At 50.4% G+C, this 18,950-nt stretch overlaps 1 protein-coding gene and 1 pseudogene across 1 annotated transcript; one reads left to right on the top strand and one right to left on the bottom strand.

Moving 5' to 3' along the window:
- Positions 1–389: 389 nt before the first annotated feature.
- Positions 390–6,278, top strand: LOC133223415 (26S proteasome non-ATPase regulatory subunit 7-like). The gene is made up of 7 exons (XM_061374089.1): positions 390–451; positions 1,062–1,153; positions 2,479–2,571; positions 3,332–3,429; positions 3,729–3,809; positions 5,109–5,200; positions 5,794–6,278. The coding sequence occupies exons 1-7, from the start codon at positions 390–392 to the stop codon at positions 6,230–6,232; spliced, it is 957 nt and encodes a 318-aa protein (XP_061230073.1). The 3' UTR covers positions 6,233–6,278.
- A 3,383-nt stretch (positions 6,279–9,661) lies between these two features.
- LOC133223416 (NEDD4-like E3 ubiquitin-protein ligase WWP2) overlaps positions 9,662–18,950 on the bottom strand; it is a 32,835-nt pseudogene continuing 23,546 nt past the window's right edge.

Raw genomic sequence — 18,950 nt, 5'->3', positions numbered from 1 at the left:
CCTACAACCACTCTCCTACAGACGGAGCGCGCTAAAGCACTGCCATAAAGAAAGTGGACCAGCACCTCCGGGTACCCACCCCTCACTTCTGGGCGGAGCCACCCAATTTCTCCAAGATAATGCCACGTTATCGATAGTAGGGACACACTTTCTCAAGATGGCAGCAACATCTGTCTTCCTCGACCGACTTCAAGATGGTATCCAGCTGCTGGCTACGACGAACTCTTAAAGATGGCGGCGGTAGCCCCGCCCCGGAGCAAGCTGGGAGTGGCACCGCACGGTTGGGAGCTGGTCTGGTGTGAGAGGAAGGGTGGCCTGCCTGCCGGCCTGCCTGCCTGCCTGCCTGCCTGCCTGCCTGCCTGCCTGCCGAGCACGGTTGGGCGGGTGTCATGCCTGACCGGGTGGTGGTGCACCCGTTGGTGCTCCTAAGCGTCGTCGATCACTTCAACAGGTGGGGCTGGGTGCGTGTGGCGCTGCTGCGGCGTTGAGTCACGGGCCGGGCCGGGAGCGGCGCGGCGGGGGATGGGCAGATCGGGGGGGCCTAGCGCCATGAGGGGAGCAGCGCGCCCGAGCGGGAGCTAAGTCGTATCCCTCTAAACATCTAGTGTGTAACTCGTGCCTAACTTAACTGCACCGATTGACAAGAAATTTTAATGTCATAAACTAAAAATAAGGTCTCATAAGGCGAACAAGCCTGCTCTTGCGAAAGTAAATTGTGGATGCCACCGAGCAGTGTAAGAACTTTTTTATAGCGCATTGTCCTGCGGAGAGGCTGCAGCAGTGCTGATTTCAGGTCCTGACCCCCCTCGTGAGCTGCCTTGGACCATGCAGCCCTCTTTCAGCATTGCTGGTTTGCAAGGTTTGATTCTGAGGGCACCGAGATGCCTTTTTCTGGATGTAAATTAACAATTTGTAATAAAACAGTCATAATGCCTCTTTTTCCCTTCCAATCTGTGTACTGTTTAACTTGCAGAAATGGGGCAAAGCAAGGGGTCCGCTAGTACCTTCTTCCCTGAATTGGGCTTTTTTTTTCGTGGGAATTGACATCCTTTTCCATTTAGAATAGGAAAAGTTGGAAATCAGAAGCGTGTCGTTGGTGTGCTGCTGGGCTCGTGGCAGAAAAAAATACTAGATGTGTCCAACAGTTTTGCAGGTGAGTTTGGGTGTCTTACTCTTCTTCAAACCTACTGAATTATTTAGTAGATGAATTGCATTGGGTTTTTTTAAGTTATTCTGTCAGAGCACGGATTATTCCCTCCATATACAAATCAGCCTATATCTAACAAAAAAAATGCTTACAGCTGTCAAAAATACACCTATTCCAGCCAGTCTTGTGCTGTATCTTCCCTGTAATACTGTACGCTGTGGAATGTTTTGGGAGCAGGTATAAACCTCTTTTAAAATGCTGGTGAATGTTTTGCTGCATTGGACTTGCTGACCTCCTAAATGATCAGTGTCTCAACATGTTGCACAGAATTCAGTGTTCAGTGCTGATGTAGCTATTACCTACTTCTGTAAAGATATAATGTATATTTTAGCCTTGCTCCTTTTCCTCAGATTTTGTCTAATTAATTACTAGTTCTTAAGTATGTTGTTAATAGTGTTGAAATAGTTTCCTCTTAAATATTTATATGTGATAGTAAAAGTACTTCTTGAATGCATGGCTTTTGCTGACCCATTTGTGTTACATCATTTCCTTCCCAACAGGACTACTCTGTGACAGAGCAAAATGATTTGTTTATGTATGGAATTTCACAGTTTACATGGAGTTTTTCTCCCAGGTGTGGACTCTTTCCTCCCCCCCTTCCCCCCCTCAATTTCAGTTGAAAAAAGGGTGGGTTTGTTTGTTTGTGGTTTTGTTGTTGTTGTTTTGACAGTCTTTCAACTATGAAGCTTTTACTATAATTGTAAATTAAAAGACTGAGACTAGTCTTTGTTCTCAGAACTGAGCCTGTCTGTCTGTATTCATGCTGGTAAAATAACTAGTCATTTACTCAAGGGTAAATAGTCCTTACTTAAATGCTTCACAGTGTTCTAGTAGCCTGTAAATATGTCAATGACGTGTTCTACACTGAAAACTAATTTTTCTCTAAGTAGACTGCTCTTGATTGACAAGCCATAGAGTCCGCTGGAATACTCAGTTTATCATATCAAATGTCCATGCACGCTGTTGAGTCAGTTCTGTATGGGGGAGGATTTCTCTCTGATGCTTGATGTTGTCCACCAAGGATAGCTTTCAGAGTGCTTTACATTTCCTTCCTCAGTTCTAAACTGTTAGTAATTATGAGACAGCCTTTGCCTGAGAGAACTGGCCAATGTGGCAGGTTAGCTTGGGCAGCAGTGTTGCACAACAGTTGAAACTGATTAAAATCCACTATCCTTTAGCATCCCAAAGATATCCCAACCCTCAGTCTTTCTGTAAAAATCTTCATTCTGGAGGTTAGATTCTTAAATACTGATATTTTGTTTTATTCCCAGTACCTTTTGATGAAGATGACAAGGATGATACTGTGTGGTTCCTAGACCATGACTATCTGGAGAACATGTATGGAATGTTTAAGAAGGTCAATGGTAAGTTGAGGTGGTCTTGCCATCAGGGATATGCTCCCAGCAACTTTCAAGACTCTGTATGGGGAAGTGACTTCATAGGAAGGTAGAGAGTTAATTGCTCACATAAGAAGCCACTCCATGCTAATTCTCTGCATAGCTTCACTTTCACTGATGGTTTTCCACTGGTTAATTTGTGCAAGTAGTTTGTGTTCCTAACACGTTAATTTATATCTCGCTAGTTTTCCCAAGATACCTGACAGCTTTGCATTTCAGAATAACTCAGATTTCAAAATGCCATTATTTCTGAAGAACTTCAGAACTTTCTATAATCCGTTCTGTACAGATGTGCCCTGAAGTTAAAAAGTGTCTTTACTACTCAGTTGGAGCTGAACGTTCAGTCATAACTTCAGTTCCTGTAAATGTTCTTAGCCCTGGGACCAGTTGTCATTCTTATCCGATTCGCATTTCTAGAATTTTTGCATCTCTAGGTGTCAATTTCAAGCTGTTGCATCCTGATATTTGCAAAATTAATAAATCGCATGAAATAGTCCAGTTTAGTTAAGAACCTAGGAATAAAGTTATATATGTAGTTAGTAAGTTATGATACGTATGATTAGTAAACTCTTTGTCACTACCCATGTCATTGCCTTGCCTACTGTATTTTATTTCCCACACACATCAGATTTTCACCCTTGATTTGTTAATTTGATCTCTGCCTAAATCTTTCTGCTGTTGTCTTACCATGCAGTTCTGATTTAGAATCCTTTCTGGTTTTGCTCAGCTAGAGAAAGAATAGTTGGTTGGTACCACACAGGCCCTAAGCTGCACAAGAACGACATTGCCATCAACGAACTGATGAAAATATACTGTCCTAACTCTGTAAGTGTGGCACTTCTTTGGTTGGGGGAGGGGTGTCCTCTCTCTCCCTAAATGGAGATCTAGGAACCCTTTGTTACTGGTGATGCAGTGTGTTAAAGACCTGGTAGCTGCAAAGGGATTGAGAAACTCGGATCCAAGTCTTTTGAAACAGCTATAGATGTCTTTTCTCAGAGCCTGGAGTTAATGCCTCTGAGCAGCTGGTGTACCATTGCTATGAAGAGCTGATTTTGGGATTATTTTTTTTTTTTATGGTCTTTGAATGAAATACAGTTTTCTGAAATGTTTGCTTTTTCCATAAGGTGTTGGTGATTATTGATGTGAAGCCAAAGGACCTGGGGCTGCCCACAGAAGCTTATATTTCAGTTGAAGAAGTTCATGATGTGAGTATTCAACATATTTCTCTGCCTTTTCTTAGGAATGGGGTTTCCATTAAAAGATGGCCTTTAAGATTGCCTTATTTTCTGAAGGATGTGCATCCCATGGTACATAGTTGCCTTTGACATACAAGATGTTGCACTCACTAGTGAGGGCCTGTGACTTGCAGCCAAAATCTGCTGACACTACAGGTTGAACCCCAGTCATAATGCATGTGTAACTAAAGCTTTCATCCACTGGTGTGCTTGGAAGAAAAGCTGTGTGTTACTGTTTGACCTGAGGAATTCCATAGCTCTAGCAGTCCATGTGATTTAGATGCTTCTTACGTGTTTCCGTCATGTCCGTGGCCATGAAGAAAGTCACAGATTGGAGCACTTTTAAGATGTCGCTCTGACACATCAGCCTGTTTGCAGAAGTGTTTGGAGTAATTGTGTGCTTACTCATTTGTGCACCTGGCAGTGCTGGGCAGGTAGGTTAGGCGTGAGCAACACTTAATCACTTGCAGTACCATGCAGACAAACAACATACAGTAGTGAGTCAGCTTTAGCTTTTCATTTGCAAGTTTTTGATTTAAATTACATTCTGGATGTATATAAACAAGTTTGATCCTTTTGCCTTTCTGAGGCATTCTCAGGTATTCAGCCTGTGAATCTTTTAAACATCTTCCTTGATATCCAGTGTATAAGTTATACTTCTAATGAGGTTGCTCCATACTGGTATTTTTCTTTCTGGAACTTCATATGTGTTTCTAACTGGCTGAGAGGAAATACCAGGATGACAAAAGGTATCCCAAAATGTAATAAGGTTGTATCAAAAAAGTAAGAAATACTTGTGATACTTTCCATTCTACCCACCAGTACATAGACCAGCAAAATACATTAATTGAAACTTACACAGAGCACAGGAAAGAAGAAACTGCTTGCAGCTCTGGGCTTGCAACAGTTGGGTAACCCTAATTAAATCAAGAAAAATCCAACTAGAGCCTTTCCTCTGATTTCTTGTGGACTGTGCTGGTTTCATTAATATGATTTCTCATACTCTAAAATTCCATGCTTTTAAAATGCATAGTGATTCACTTACAGCTTTCTCCTTAGCTGTGTACTTCAGTCCCCTGAGGTACTGTTTTGCTATAATTTGTCCTACTGCCTCTTCCTGATCCTATAAGCAGGCATCAGTCTGACACAGTGGCATTGTGAGAGCTGCCCCACCGGTTGCGTGGGGGATGCCTGTGCTGACTGGTAGGCATGCATCTTTGTACCTGTGGCTTGGTCTGACCGTATCTCCTCTGTCCTTGTGCCCTGAAGGATGGTATTCCGACCTCCAAGACATTTGAGCATGTGACTAGCGAGATTGGAGCAGAAGAAGCAGAGGAAGTTGGTGTTGAACACTTGCTACGGTAAGCACCTTTAACATGAAAGCATTCTTGGGAGACTTAGCAGTGACCATGATCCCATCTGTCTGGCACCTCCCAGTGCCAGCTTCTTGTTCAACATGCTACTTAAATGTTAGAGAGTATTCACTTAGTATTCTTGCTTGGCATATTTGCTCATTGCTAGTGAAAAGTGTGACTGCCCACTGATGAGAAGATGAAACTATATATTCATGTAATCAAAGCTGCTGAATATCATTTGTGAGGGCTGAACAGGAGTGTTGCTGATGGCTCTGTAGCTCTCTGGAAAAAAAAAAAAACAAAACTAGAGCAGTCACCCTCTGAAATCCTGTTGTTTGTTTCTCTCCCCCTCTAACTGGTGTTACAAATATTATTCCAAAGAGAATACACACACACCATGGGATACATCACTGATCTATTGTAGATCGCTTTATCACATACATCTGCTTGTGCTCATTCTTTGACTGGGTGCATTCATTTCACTTGTGCTTCAAACTGCTTTTCTTTTTAAGCTATAAAGAGCTCTTAATGTACCTACCTGCTAATGAGAATGCAAAGTAATCTTCTAATGCTTATTCTTTTTGTGGTGGGTGTTTCAGGGATATCAAGGATACCACAGTGGGCACACTGTCACAGCGGATCACAAATCAGGTCCATGGCTTGAAGGGACTGAATTCCAAGCTTCTGGACATCAGGAGCTACCTAGAGAAAGTAGCCATGAGCAAACTCCCCATCAATCACCAGATCATCTACCACCTCCAGGATGTCTTCAACCTATTACCAGATGTCAACCTGCAAGAGTTTGTCAAGGCCTTTTATCTGAAGACCAATGACCAAATGGTGGTGGTTTACCTGGCTTCTCTCATCCGTTCTGTGGTTGCCCTGCACAACCTCATTAACAACAAGATTGCCAACAGGGATGCAGAGAAGAAAGAAGGACAGGAAAAGGAACAGAGTAAAAGGGAGAGAAAAGATGAGAAGGAGAAAGACAAGGAGAAGAGCAATGTCAAGAAAGAGGAGAAAAAGGAGAAAAAGTAAAATGTGTAGGTTTTTTATTTGTAAGTTAAAAATCTTGTAAACTAAATCACTTAGGTGCTGGGTTCCTGTCTCTTGTTGGAGGGTCAGCGCTCTGCTTTGCTTTGGTATCCACTTTTTGTGTTCACCCTGACATGGCCAGAGAGGTCTTCTCAAGTGGGCAGCCATGGGGAAGCCTCAGCACCCAGCCAGGGAGGGCTAATCAGGGGGAAATGTTAGTTATTTTTTTTTTAGTGCAACACTCTTCCTTTCCCCTTGAGGCCGACAGCTGAGGATTTCTAGCAAGTACTTTGGTGTCCTTTACATGAGGTCTGGTCTTGCCCAACACCAAGTTTTTGCTCCTGATTAAGAAATGGTTTGTTCACATAAATTCATTTTTGAGCTGAGCAGGAGGGGCTGAGTTCCAGAAGCACCACGCAGTGACTAGTGAAGGGGCTGATGCTGTTTTTTTCAGCTTTACTTTGTGCTGGGCTAGTAAAATCTTATTTTTTTTTGCTGTCCTTTATTTGGCCAATGACAAGATTGAGGTTAGCTCTTTTGTTACATGACACTTAGTACTCCTGGCTGGTGTGATGCTCTGCAGGGAAACATGGACAGGGTGGGAGCACCCTGGGGCTCCAGGTGATTACAGGTGCTGTGTTGCCACACTGGTGCCAGGAGAATGGGAAGTGCCAACAGCAATGGCAGCATTCCTGCTGGTATTGGGCTGGCAAAGGCAAAGATCACTCACAGATTACTGGGAAACAAAAAACCACCACTACCCCACCCCTCCAAACACACAAAGAACCTAATGAGCCAAGGCTACTGCTTAAACGCAAAGTCATGGCAGAATTACTGGATGCAGGCTTTCCACAGTGATATGAACAGTAGGTTTGGTTAGTTCTGCTTGTGTTGGATTTTTTTACTGAATGCTACCAGCCTGTGGCCACTGGCCTCATGCACCTAATTCTCTTCCACAGGTGCTGCTCAGTTTCACACAGGGCACAGGGAGGCAGCTCCAGCTCTAGCAAAGGACCCTGAAACCATTTTTAGCTGAGTGTGATTAGAAGTTGGATGAAGCCTGACCCTCCTGCACAGTGTGTGCATGGAAAAACTATGTTTTACTTAAGACACCAATAAGGAGCTCCGGTAACCCATCATGGCCCAGGCACCCTGGGGGTTGCACCAGGCTGTCCCCCTGTGCAATGCAGCAACCAGGGACACACACCTTGAAAGATGCTTTATCATTTATTGTACAGGTCAGCATGTCTGAGGCAGAATGGTGCAGTACAAAATTAGCCAGTTAATAGTCAAAGGCTATTGCAGTGTCTTGTATCCATAGACTTCCTTTATGTACAGCTATGTACACCAACATTCGTACCCACTGGGAATGGGGAGCAGCAGAGGTGGCACCAAGACTGATCCTGCCTTCACCTGCAGCTCCAGGAGCTCCTGCCACCAGCACAGCCAATGACAGAGAAAACAACAGGGAGTTGGGCTGAACCTGTGAATCAAGCAAAGGCCAGATGACCAGAGCTGTGGAGCACCAGCTCCGAGCAACAAACCACTTAATGATGACACACACCTGCAAAGGGGCCACATGCTTACAAATTAAATAAATGCACAACAGGCATGGTCAACTAGGCACTGGCTCTGGGCCATGTGAATCTGGCCCTCATACAGTGCAACATCAACTGTGGTTCCCCATTCCTTTTGCAGGGTGCTAGATAGGACCCAAAAGTGACACAAGAATCAGTTCAAGAGCCATTTCCCCTCCTTGCCTGCATTTATTAAAGTGCCGTGAAAAAGCAGAAAACACTAGGGAAAAATAGCCTGTGCCAAAACCAGATCTCATTTAACTATGTTTGCAAGGAGGTGACCAGCAAGCCTTGGTGCACCTCATGCTGCCTGCCAAGAGCTTCTTCCCATCCCCTCTGCACCAGCCCGTGCCTCACAAGCTGAACAGAGCCAGTGAAGTGTGAGGTGCAAACACCTTGTCACACCTTGAATTTCTTTAGGGAAGGAAACATGGACCCATTTCCCCCAGGACTGTGTTAAATGTAGATCTCACTCAGGAACAATAGCAACAGCATCCCAGCTGCCTGTGCACCATCCTGTGGAGAGGGCTCAACGCTGGGCTCTGTGGGCAGGACCTTATGCCCAGCAGCACTTCAGGGCCCTCCCCGGGAAAGCACCAATGCCTCATTACCCCTGTCTGTCTCCTCAATTGCATAAAGCAGCTTCTCCTTCAGCTGTTTGTAGCTCTTGTAGGGAGGGAGATCCAGATGGTTAAAGCTGGAGAGACAGCAGGGGCTGTGAACAGCACCATGATCCCAATCCTCCTTCCCACTGCAGGGTCCTCTCCAGCTTCAGCTGCACACAGCAGCTGCCATAAGATGCACAGCTAGGAACAGCAGCTATATCCCCTGGGAACATGGGTGGATGGGACAGAGAGTGCCCAGGGCCCATGCAGCTCCATAGAGGCTGCTCACTGTTGTCCCCACATGCTCCTAACAGAGCTGAGGAGAAATGACTTACCATGTATGGCTCCAAGGCAGCCACATCTCTTTGCCAACTTTATTGATGCAGAATTTCTGAGGCCCATTGCTGCCTGTTAATTATGAGCACAGCAAATCTCATAACATGTTGAGAAGCTGAAAAGAAAACCCTTTGACACACTATTAGCTGACTGCACTGTCACACCCCCTTATGATCCTAGAGATACATCAGGGCATAAATTCATAGCAGGACTGCCTGTTCTGACCCCTTCAGAGAGAACATACAATAAAGAAGAAAGGAAAAAGCTGACAAGCATATTGGCAGCACAGAGAGGGAACAGCATGGCTTCCAAACAAGACAAACAGCAAGTGCTAAAACATATTTATCCATGGACCCGCAAGATTGAGCAGGTCCATCTGAGAGTTTGAAAGGACCTTGCTCAGGAAGTCTGAGTTACTGAGGTCACTTTTTAACTGATTGATAGTAAATGCTGGAGAGGTTCCAGGGGGCTGGAAAAACCTTATTTGCCAGCAAGAAAAATAAACAAGTGGGTTAAGTTAGCTCAACACCAATTCTAGGAAAGTAAGGGAAAGGCTGGTACAGGCCCCAAAAAGCAGCAAATTAAAGGATGAGAGCAGAATAATGCCACAACTGTGGTTTTCTGTAAAGGGGGTTTCATCACACAGAAATCAAAATGAAGTACAAAAAATCAAATCTCATTCAAAATGGGATTACAAACTGGACTGACAAAGTTAACTCTGGCGGCATGGTTCATGGCTAAGGAATGTGTCTGGGTACAGCATGCTACCAGATGAAATCACCATGCTCAGATGTCACAGCTGCTTCACTGCTGAGGGCTGCCTTGCACTCTGTGAACACATGGACAGCCAGGTCCCACCACCAGCCCCACACCTGGCCACTGCCCCTGCTCAGCTCCCCAAGACCCCCTGGGCTCTGCAAACCCCCCAACAGGCAGGCAGCACATCCCCATTATGAACTGCAACAGCCAGATCCTCTTCTCGTTGTCCATCTCTAACCACCTACGACAAGGACACAGCAGGAGAGTGGGATCCCTGTCAAGCCTGCAGCTCAGCCAGGCCTGGGGCACCATCCTGCAGCGTGGCTCCTGCCATGACTTACCCCACACCCTGGGACACAGCCCAGGGTGGTCCAGTCTTCACCTCCATTCTTGCATCCTCAGATAAGAGTGCATCCCAAAGGGTCTGAAGAGAGCAGCTCTGCCCAGCCTTTCCCTCCTTCAGAGCCATTTCTAACCCCCTTCTTTTCTGGCCAGCACAGAGCAGCACTGCCCAAGCCAGTGCAGTTTTATTACATATCACCCCCTTCTGTCATCTTGCCCAAGATGCCCATCGTGCCCAAGAAGCACACTGACCACTAAGAGCTGCCTGCTGTCCTCAGCAGTGGCACCAGGGCCTCTGCCAGCCACAGCCAAATGCTACTTGCTGAACATGTGCTCATGGTTGCATATTGTTCTTCCTGACAGCCTGCAAGGGTGCCTGTCCTAGGCCATGGGCAAAGGATGATCCTAGGGCTGTGGAGTGGGTCAGAGATGCTGCTGGCACTGGGACTGACCTGCCAGAACCACTGGATCTGTTTGCTGTTCTTGGTGTAATGCTGGTAGATGGCATTTTTCTGCCAGTCATTTATGTCAACCTCCTGCATGCCGCATAGCATCAGCTGGGGACAGAAGCAGGGCCTTGCACCCACACTCAGAGCACTGACTCCTCCAGTGCCAGACTTCACAAGGCACAGGCTTCAGCACTGGGCAAGAGCTGTCTGGAGGAATTCCTTGCCTCTTATGAGATGTTTTCTTGCTAACGGACCCAACAAGCCACCCCACAGACCCAACCACCTCCCCATCAGCAGAGCCAAGTGGCAGAGGCTGTGAATGGAGCCCATCACTATGTGTCATTCCCAGGCAGCCTGCAGCTGAGAAGCACCAGAACCTCCATGTCCCCCATTCCAGCACAGGCACCAGCTTACCTCCAGTTCCTTCTCGTTGAAGTACCGCAGCCACCTCAGCGGCACCACCTCATTGAAGCCATCAAGGAAAACCTTGGTCTGCTCCTCCATACCCTACATGAACCTCCAGTCCGTCAACAGCCTAGGGAGGCAGATGGCAGTCGGCAGGTAGCCAGCAGCGTGGGGAACCATCACCATCCCTCCTGCCAGCAAGGAGGGCCCTGGGACCTGTAGGGGTGCATGGGGAGTAGGAGAGGGGCTCCTGCAAATCACCAGGGATCCCCACTAGTGGGTTTGTCTCTCTGCTTCTGAACCCATGAGCAGCAGACAACCCTGAGCACAGACCAGCAGCCTTCAGGAGATTGAGGGGTACAAACCATGTCCCCTGGCTGGAGCCTTATCAGGAGATGGCCCTGGCAGCCCCCAGCCAGCCTAGCAGCAGACAGGCAGGGTGAGCAGCCATGGGACAGGGAGAGAAGTCTCAACCTCTCTCTCCAGTCCTCTTTCCTGAAAGTACTGGCAACTGCCCAGCCAGCAGTAAGCCAGACCGCAGCGGAGTCCAGCCAACACCAGCCCATACTTGTCACAGGCCATGTAGCCTGGGAAGGCGGCCACATCCCAAGCCCTGTATTCCCAACCCCAGAACTGCCCTGCATCCAGTGAGGGTATGGCCTGTCGAGGGCCTCAGGACAACCACTCACATGATGTACTCCTCCTCGTTCTCCTCTGTCACCTGGATGCTCTCACCACCCTCCTTTAGCACATGGGTGGTCATCTTGCCCAGGATCTCCATGAAGTATGGATGAAGTACAGCTCCAGGCCACACTCCTCCAGACTGTTCTCCCTGTAGGGGAACACCGGGATGTGACTTCTGACAGAGGCACCTGGCAGCAGCAAGGGGCCATGAGGAGCACTGCCTCCCCACAGCAGAACAGGTTGGGTCCAAGAAGGAGCACGAGACACACTTGGTCCAGACAATGGAGTTGTAAAACCCAGGGTTGATGGATTCCAGGTCCTTCAGTGTGGGCCACTTGCTCATCATCTGCTTGTAGAAGGGCAGCATGAAGCCATTATCGATGAACTTCCCATGATACAGAGCCTGCAGTGGGAAAGCGACACCAGGTCACAGGGGATGCCAGGACAGATGGGTAAGGCAAGATGATGCTCCACCACTGGGGCAGCCACAGAGCAAAAGGGAATCACTCACAAGGTCCCAGAGCTTCAGCACTCACTCCCAGCTGGCAAACTGGGCTCCCCCTGGCAGTATTGCCCAGGGGCAGCTTGCACAGCACAGGTGTGCTCACAGCCCTTCTCCCCTCCCCACCACAAATTCCACCACATCTCCTTCTCCCCTCACAGTTCTATTAAGAGCACTTGTTTAAACAGAGCTGTGCTGCAGCTTCCCTGAATCCTTGGCTTCTAGGAGCTCCAAGGCAAAGGCAGCCAAAAATAATGCAGACACTTGTCTAGAACAGCCCAGGGGTGAGTAATAGTCTGGGGTTTTATTGGTATCCTGCAAGGCACAGGGTAGGGCAGATCAAAGTCCAGAGCAGCTCGCAGCTACCTCCTGTGCACGCCTTGCAGGGCTGTGGGCCAGGGACCCTTCCCCAAGCTCAGGAAACCCCTGCCAGCCCTGGGCCAGGCAACCCATAGCACATTGGCCTTGGGGAATGGGAGATGAATGGGAGGAGCCACTCTGGGGCTTGGGCAGCTGGAAAATCTCACACTACTGGGGCTAAAACTAGTCCCTGGAGCTGCAGACCAAACAGCACCTGGGGTAATAACCAAAGACCTGAAGCCACCAGCCACCCTGGAGCCAACCAGGTCCCCTCTGGCTCCACAGCCATTCCTTGGATTTAAAATACATCACTCCACAGCCTTCCCCACCACACGCTCTCAATGGCCCATCTCTCATAGACCCATACCTGAGCAAGAAAGGCTTAAGGAGGGCGATGCCACCAAGCTGAGAACAGCCATGGCAGGCTGCCCCACTGACCACCCTGTCCCCCGCAAGGCCCCTGCTCCATGGGGGCACATGAATGAAGCATCTTTCCCCCCAGTGCCTCCCTAACCACTCTCGCCTATCGCCCTGAGCTCTTACCCATGGCGATGAAGTGGCGGATGAAGTGGAATTAGGTGAGGTGGTCAGGGTTGATGGAGGAGGCAGGGTTGTCAACGCGGGAGTCACGGACAACGCAGGAATGATCAATGTGATCAGCGAATGCCAATTTATTACAAAGCTTTAACTCCTTATATACCATTTCTTACATGCACTTACAGTGATTTGGCATATTATGATTGGATACATGTCTTGAAGACCCTTAGCGACTAACACACAATTGGTTAAGCAGAGGTGTGAGAACTTGACCTCGAAAGCTTGCCAACAGCCCACAGTTCTCATTAACTCAGTGAATTACAGCTTCTTCTTATCTTGCTTGCTTAAGCTTCCTTGGGCCTCTCACAGCCTTGCTGTATATTTCAGGATTATTCAGTTTATGTACCAATTATGCATTCTCCTGTGAGAACACTGTCTCCACACAGGGTTGATATGCAGGCAGTAGTTGTTCTTGCCAGCATATTCAAAGAGGCAATACATGGGGTTGAGCACCTCGTGGGACAGGAGGAAGAACCATTCCCTGGGGCAAGAGGAAGAGGGAGCACCGTGACTAGCAGCTCGAGGAGCCTGGGCACCCAGGAGCTGTGCCCCAGCAGTGGACAGCCCTGTGCCTCCACAGCACACCCTGCACAAACTAGGTCCCCATCTCCACAGGGTGCTACTGCAGGTATTGGATGCTGGTGTGACTTTGTGAGGGTGTCCTCTGCCCCAGGGGTGCCGTGTGTGGTTTGTGAAGCACTTCTGGAGACATCAGCAACAGATGTTCTAGTTTGCCAGAGGCCTCACTTGGAGAACTGGGGGTCCCAGCAGGCATCATGTGGCTCAGTCCCACCCAGGCTGTCATACATATACACACACATACTACTGTGCACACCTGTCCTGAGTCTCTCCACACAGGCTCCCCTGGGAGCTCCACCCTGAGCTCAAAGCAGTGCAGAATGGGAGTCATCCTGGCTCTGCTCCCCCAGCCATGCAGGGAGACAGGAGTCCTCAGACGCAGCCCCGGCATCCCGTCCGTGGTTCTACCCTGTGGTAGAACAGCATGACGTAACCTACCATAGGGTAAAACCACTGGCAGGACACAGAGAGAGGTGAAGAGCAGGAGCTCCTGCACCAGAGCCGGGGCAGCGGCACCACAAAGGAGGAGTGGGCAAGAGCACAGCAGCACGAGTGCTGGGATGGCAGCAGGCGGGAGAAGTGATAGCCCAGCACCAAGGCGAACACCCTGAGTGAGCTGGTGGGGCCTCATGGGGGCACAGGACCCTCCTCCAACCAAGATGCAGCCCATGCTGTGTAGTAATGCCATCCTTGGGGCAGGCACCACACCTGGCACACACCAGTTGTCCCAGGAAACACAGGGCCTGTTGGCTGCGGGGAGAAGAAGCCACTTCACCCATCACCCCTTATCCCGAGGGCAGCAGGACAGCTCAAACTGGGTCCCCCAGTCCTCTCTGTGCCAAGGACAGGCCAGTGCAATGCTTTCAGGGTGTCCCACCATTCCTAAAACTCACTGTTTCCCATTTGAACACCCTTAGGATCCTCTGCCCAAGCAGGTGCTGCAGAAAGGCTGGGGACCTGGGACAGCTGCCAGACAGACTCCTGTGCCTGCCATGCCACTGTAGTCCAGTCCTCTCCCCGCATGATGATGTACAGGCAGCGCCACAGGTCGTACAACTTCATGTTCATGATCTAGGGAGAAGCAAGGGGAAGAGTCACCGCGAGCTGGTGCAAGGGCTGACTCCACACCTCCCCAGGCACTGCAGCCCCAAGCACTTCCTCACCTGCTGGAAGGACTCCTCAAAGAGCATCTGTCAGGACACGCTGATCTTCACATGGCTAGGCAATGCATTCAACTGCAAGCAAGACAGTACACAAGGCTTTGTGCAGGCTGGCACATTGGCTCCTCTGATCCACATCGGCCCATGGGGTCAGGTCATCCACATACCCATCCAGCACAGCAGCTCTGAGCTGCTAGGGCCCTCTGGCCACTACTCACATGGCAAAGGAAGTGGAACTGGTGGCACTTCCAGCAAAAGCTCTGGTCATATGCCACTGGGGAGCCACCCTGCTTGCTCCTGCAAAAACAGCATGGGCCTTGGCTCAGCATCCTGAGCTGCCTGGCACAAGCTGCCTGACCCCAGCATCCTCATCGCCTGCCGGGCAGAAGGAAGATCTCTGGGGTGCAGCTCTCCTCTGTGAGAGCCAGATGTGAGCCCCTAAACCCACTGTTCAGTGTCTTTGCAACAAAGCTGACCCACTTTCCCTATTTTGTGTCACGACCACAGGAAGACACGAGCTGCAAGCAGACAGCCCAAGCCCCAGCTCCCATTGTGCAGCCAGGCTGCAGGGTGAGGAGCTCAGCCCGGAAGCACTTACCCAGACTCGCATCCAGGGCGTGGGTCCTTGAAGGTCGTGGTGCAAGTGTTATGGTCCACAAAGTAGCACACACCCTAATTCGTGTACTTCATCTCCCAGCTGGGTGGCAGTGGTGGCTCCTGGATCATCATGCCAACAAGGAAGGGGTCAACAGGCAGGCACCTCAGGCATCTCACCCTCAACTGCGGCCCTCCAAATTATTGCCCTTGGGGACAACCTTCAATTTGCAGCTCAGTGCTGTGCTAGACAAAGAAGGAATTCACAGTATGGGATTAGCGAGCACCTGCCTGCAAGCTACAGCTTCACTCCCTGTCTGTGGGAGAGGCAGCCTCAGTGGAGGCCTGGGCAAGGTCCTCAGCTAGAGAACCACTGCCCCAAAGCTCTCAGGAGCCCAAGAAGAGCCCTGAAGGAAGGCAACAAGGCAAGGATAAAGCACCTCTTTCTGCCCAGAAAAACCTGCAGTCTTCCCTATGACTTCCTCATCTCCACCCTTAGCTCCTGCAAGCTGGAGAGCTGCTCCACAATGCCAAAGACTGCAGCATCCCACCCTCAGGAGCTCCAGCAATGCCTGCTCGTTGCCTGCAGTTCTTGGTGCTCTTTGCTTTCCAGCACTGCAGCCTGCTCAGTCCCCTTCATGAACAGCTCTTGGCATCCAGTAGCCTATTGCATGAACCTTCCAAAACCACAAGCATCCTCCCTGCTCCCCCACAGGCTGCCTACCCCTGCGTGCAAAGGTCTTCCCACTGGGTGGTCCTGTGTTGTGTTTCATGTAATACACTCACCCACTGTCCTGTCTCTTCTCTAAGAGAAAAAGGAGAGGAAGTGTTAGCTGGAGCACCCTGGCCAGTGCTGACCCACAGTCTAGAGAACAGCCCTCCCCTTCCCAGCTCATGAGAAGTTTGTCAGCTCCTCTGTCCCACCTCTCCACCAGCACTACCCCTGCTCATTTGGAAAAGGCCCTACATTTCTTCTAGTGCAGAAGCTGACACACCTCCAGGGAAGGCCAGCAAGTGGGAGGTACCATGGCAGAGGCCAGCCCTGCCAACATGCTGCCAGGCTGGCACAGGAGGCATGCTTGGCCATGCACCTCGCTGGACAGGTGGCACACGCATCCTCCTTCAGACACGCAGCACTCCACAAGCCCAGTAGCCCTCCCTGTGGATATGCAGGTGCTTCCTCAAACACATTTGAGCTCCCTGCCTGGCTGTACTGCTAGTGCACCAATCCCCCTCCTCTGCTGCACACAAGCATAAAACAATCCTGCCACTCACCCCAGAACCACTGCTCGAACCCCCTCCATGCCTGCATCCTCACCCCCTTCCCAACACATGCTTCCAACACCATTTTCACATTCTGAAGAGCAAGAGCCTCCCAGCCACGTCTGGGCACCATGTGCCCTGACCTGCTGATAATCCTGCACCTGCTCCCCACCCCACCAGCCCCTGGGTGCCTGCACCCACAGTGCATAGCCCTTCTCACCCTGTCTGCATGCCCGCAAACAACCCCACTCTTCCTCTCAACAGCCACCCCCTGTGCCCACCCGCCGCCTCCCCACAACATATGTGCCCCACACAACACACCTCCTCCCTCCATGTGCCTGCATCACTCCCAGCATGCAGGGCCCTGCTCCATGCCGGCTGGGACACCCTGCACACACACTGCCCTGTCACCTCCCAGCCACCACAGCCCCCCCTCACCCCATCTCACCCCCAGACTGTGGGAAGCAGCTCACACACCATGGTTCTGGCAGACCCCATGTATGATGACTGGGACTGCATCCATCCTGGGAGCTCAATCCATGCAAGAGCTGTGCCTTCCCCCAGTCTGCCCAGCTGAAACTGTGGACAGGGCCCCTTTCATCTCCAAAGCAGGAGGTGGATCACCCAGCATGACAGCAAAGGCTCCAGCATTGTCCCCATAGAGACCCTGCCCTTAGAGACCCCCTCTTAGCAGCCTTGAGCCTCCTCTGTCCTGCTCCAAGCTCCCCACAGTTTTAACCCCTCTCCTGCCTGGCACAGCACAGCCCATCTGCACCCACGAGCATCTCAGCCTGCCCTCTTCAGGGATGCTCTCGCCATGGAGGGGGCCTCTCTTCCCTGAGGATGGCACAGGGATTTATCAAAACCTTCTGGCACACAATGCTTGGACCATGGGGGCATGACAGCCAGCCATGCTCCTGCCATCTCCCAGCCTCACTGTGGATTGAGATAGAGCATCCCGGGAGGCACGTAGAGCAGTGGGATGGAACCCTGCTCAGCAGAGGAGAGGTCTGGGGACAAGAGAGGAGTTGGATCCCCAACCTCTCCCCCAGTCCAAAGAACAACCACAAACATTTCTGCATTCAGTAGCTGAAAGAAACTGGGAACTCCTCCAGGAAAAGGGGAAAAAAGGAAAAAAAGCTGGATTTCAAATCAGAGATCATGATAATCACAGGCAGGCTCAGCCCCACATGCAGCAGAGCACAGGGAACACTGGCTCCCCAGCCACCATTCCCATTAACACCAGGGATGGGAGTGCAAGAGCTGCTGACAGCACCACCCTGTGCTCCCAGGGTCCTGCTCTGGGTGACAGGAGTGTCCTCGTCGAGGCTGTGCGGGGAGTGTGGTGGCAGGCAGGTGAGGTGGCTCAGTACTTACCCCAGCCAGGAGAATGGGGACCGAGAGGATCACTGTCAGACGGAGCACTGGATGACTAGAGACAATAGAGAGAGCAAAACCACAAAATTAAACCAGGGCAGGACGCCTGGGAAGAGTGGATTGCAGCAGTAAGCCAAATAGCCCGGCTCCCACTTGCCTCCCCTTGGCCTGCAGCTCCCAGAGAACTAAAAAAAAAAAACAAAAAAAAACCCCGAAAAACAAAACAAAACACCCCCCTCAAAAAAAAAAAACACAACAAAAAAACAAAACAAAACACACACACACACACACACCAAAAAAAAAAAAAAAAGCACAAACTAAACAGAGGCTGTGGCAGCCAAGGGTTTGGTGTGGCAGGGGCTGTGCCGCACAGAGGGAAGTGGGACAGTATGGCACGGTCCGGATGTGCACGGCTCCCGCCGCCTGTCCCCAGCAGATACACCTCCAGCCTCCTCCAACAACTACACACAAGGGGGGGAATATCGCAGGCCTCTCCAATGGAATCATTCCCACAAGCCCAGTCCACGCCCAGCACTTCCTGGCAGGCTGGCGTCCCCCTCCTCCTGAGCAGGGTGCAGGATGCCCTTGCACTGAGGCTACATTCATACTGCGCAGATGGACAGCTCCGCGCACTGCCACCCCCCCCCGGCAGGTTGGGAGCCACTGCACAAAGAACCTTTCTTCTTCCCCAGGGCAGGCAGAGCCAGTGGCCATCACCCAGCCTGAACCGGAGGATGCCCTGGGACAGAGGGAGCAGGCTGGAGTGCTGCCCCATAACTGAGCCCCCCATCTCCAGCTCCAATGGAGGTCCCTGGGGATGGATGCACAGCCCCGACAGTTGGGGGTCCAGGGAGGAGGAGGCCTGCAAGTGCTTTTAACAGATAAATAAGAAACTCATTGTTACCAAAAAGGCATTTTCACTGTACCTCTTGAAACCCAGCTGCCAGAGAGAGGCCACGTCCCAGCCCTCAGCACTGGGCTGGGGATCAGAGGTAGCCTGGGTTCAGGAAATGCCAGGGCCCCCCACTCTGAGACAAGCAACCAGCACTCAGCCCAACACCCCAGAGATGTCCTGGGGGACGACAGGGATGGGGCTGGCACAGTCTGTGCCTCTCTGAGTGTCATCTCTGGT

This window comes from Neopsephotus bourkii, unplaced genomic scaffold, assembly GCF_033783945.1.
Source record: "Neopsephotus bourkii isolate Nb327-2 ecotype Australia unplaced genomic scaffold, CSIRO-AGI_Nbou_v1 NB_1636, whole genome shotgun sequence".
NCBI classification, from domain to species: domain Eukaryota; kingdom Metazoa; phylum Chordata; class Aves; order Psittaciformes; family Psittacidae; genus Neopsephotus; species Neopsephotus bourkii.
The sequence above is the reverse complement of the archived record's forward strand: the minus strand, read 5'-3'. Positions and strand labels throughout refer to the sequence as shown.

Coding starts and splice junctions, on each gene's coding strand:
- LOC133223415 (XM_061374089.1), top strand. CDS start 390: ATGCCTGACCGGGTGGTGGTGCACCCGTTGGTGCTCCTAAGCGTCGTC. Junction 452..1,061: donor GTCGTCGATCACTTCAACAG/GTGGGGCTGGGT, acceptor TTTTCCATTTAG/AATAGGAAAAGTTGGAAATC. Junction 2,572..3,331: donor AATGTTTAAGAAGGTCAATG/GTAAGTTGAGGT, acceptor GGTTTTGCTCAG/CTAGAGAAAGAATAGTTGGT.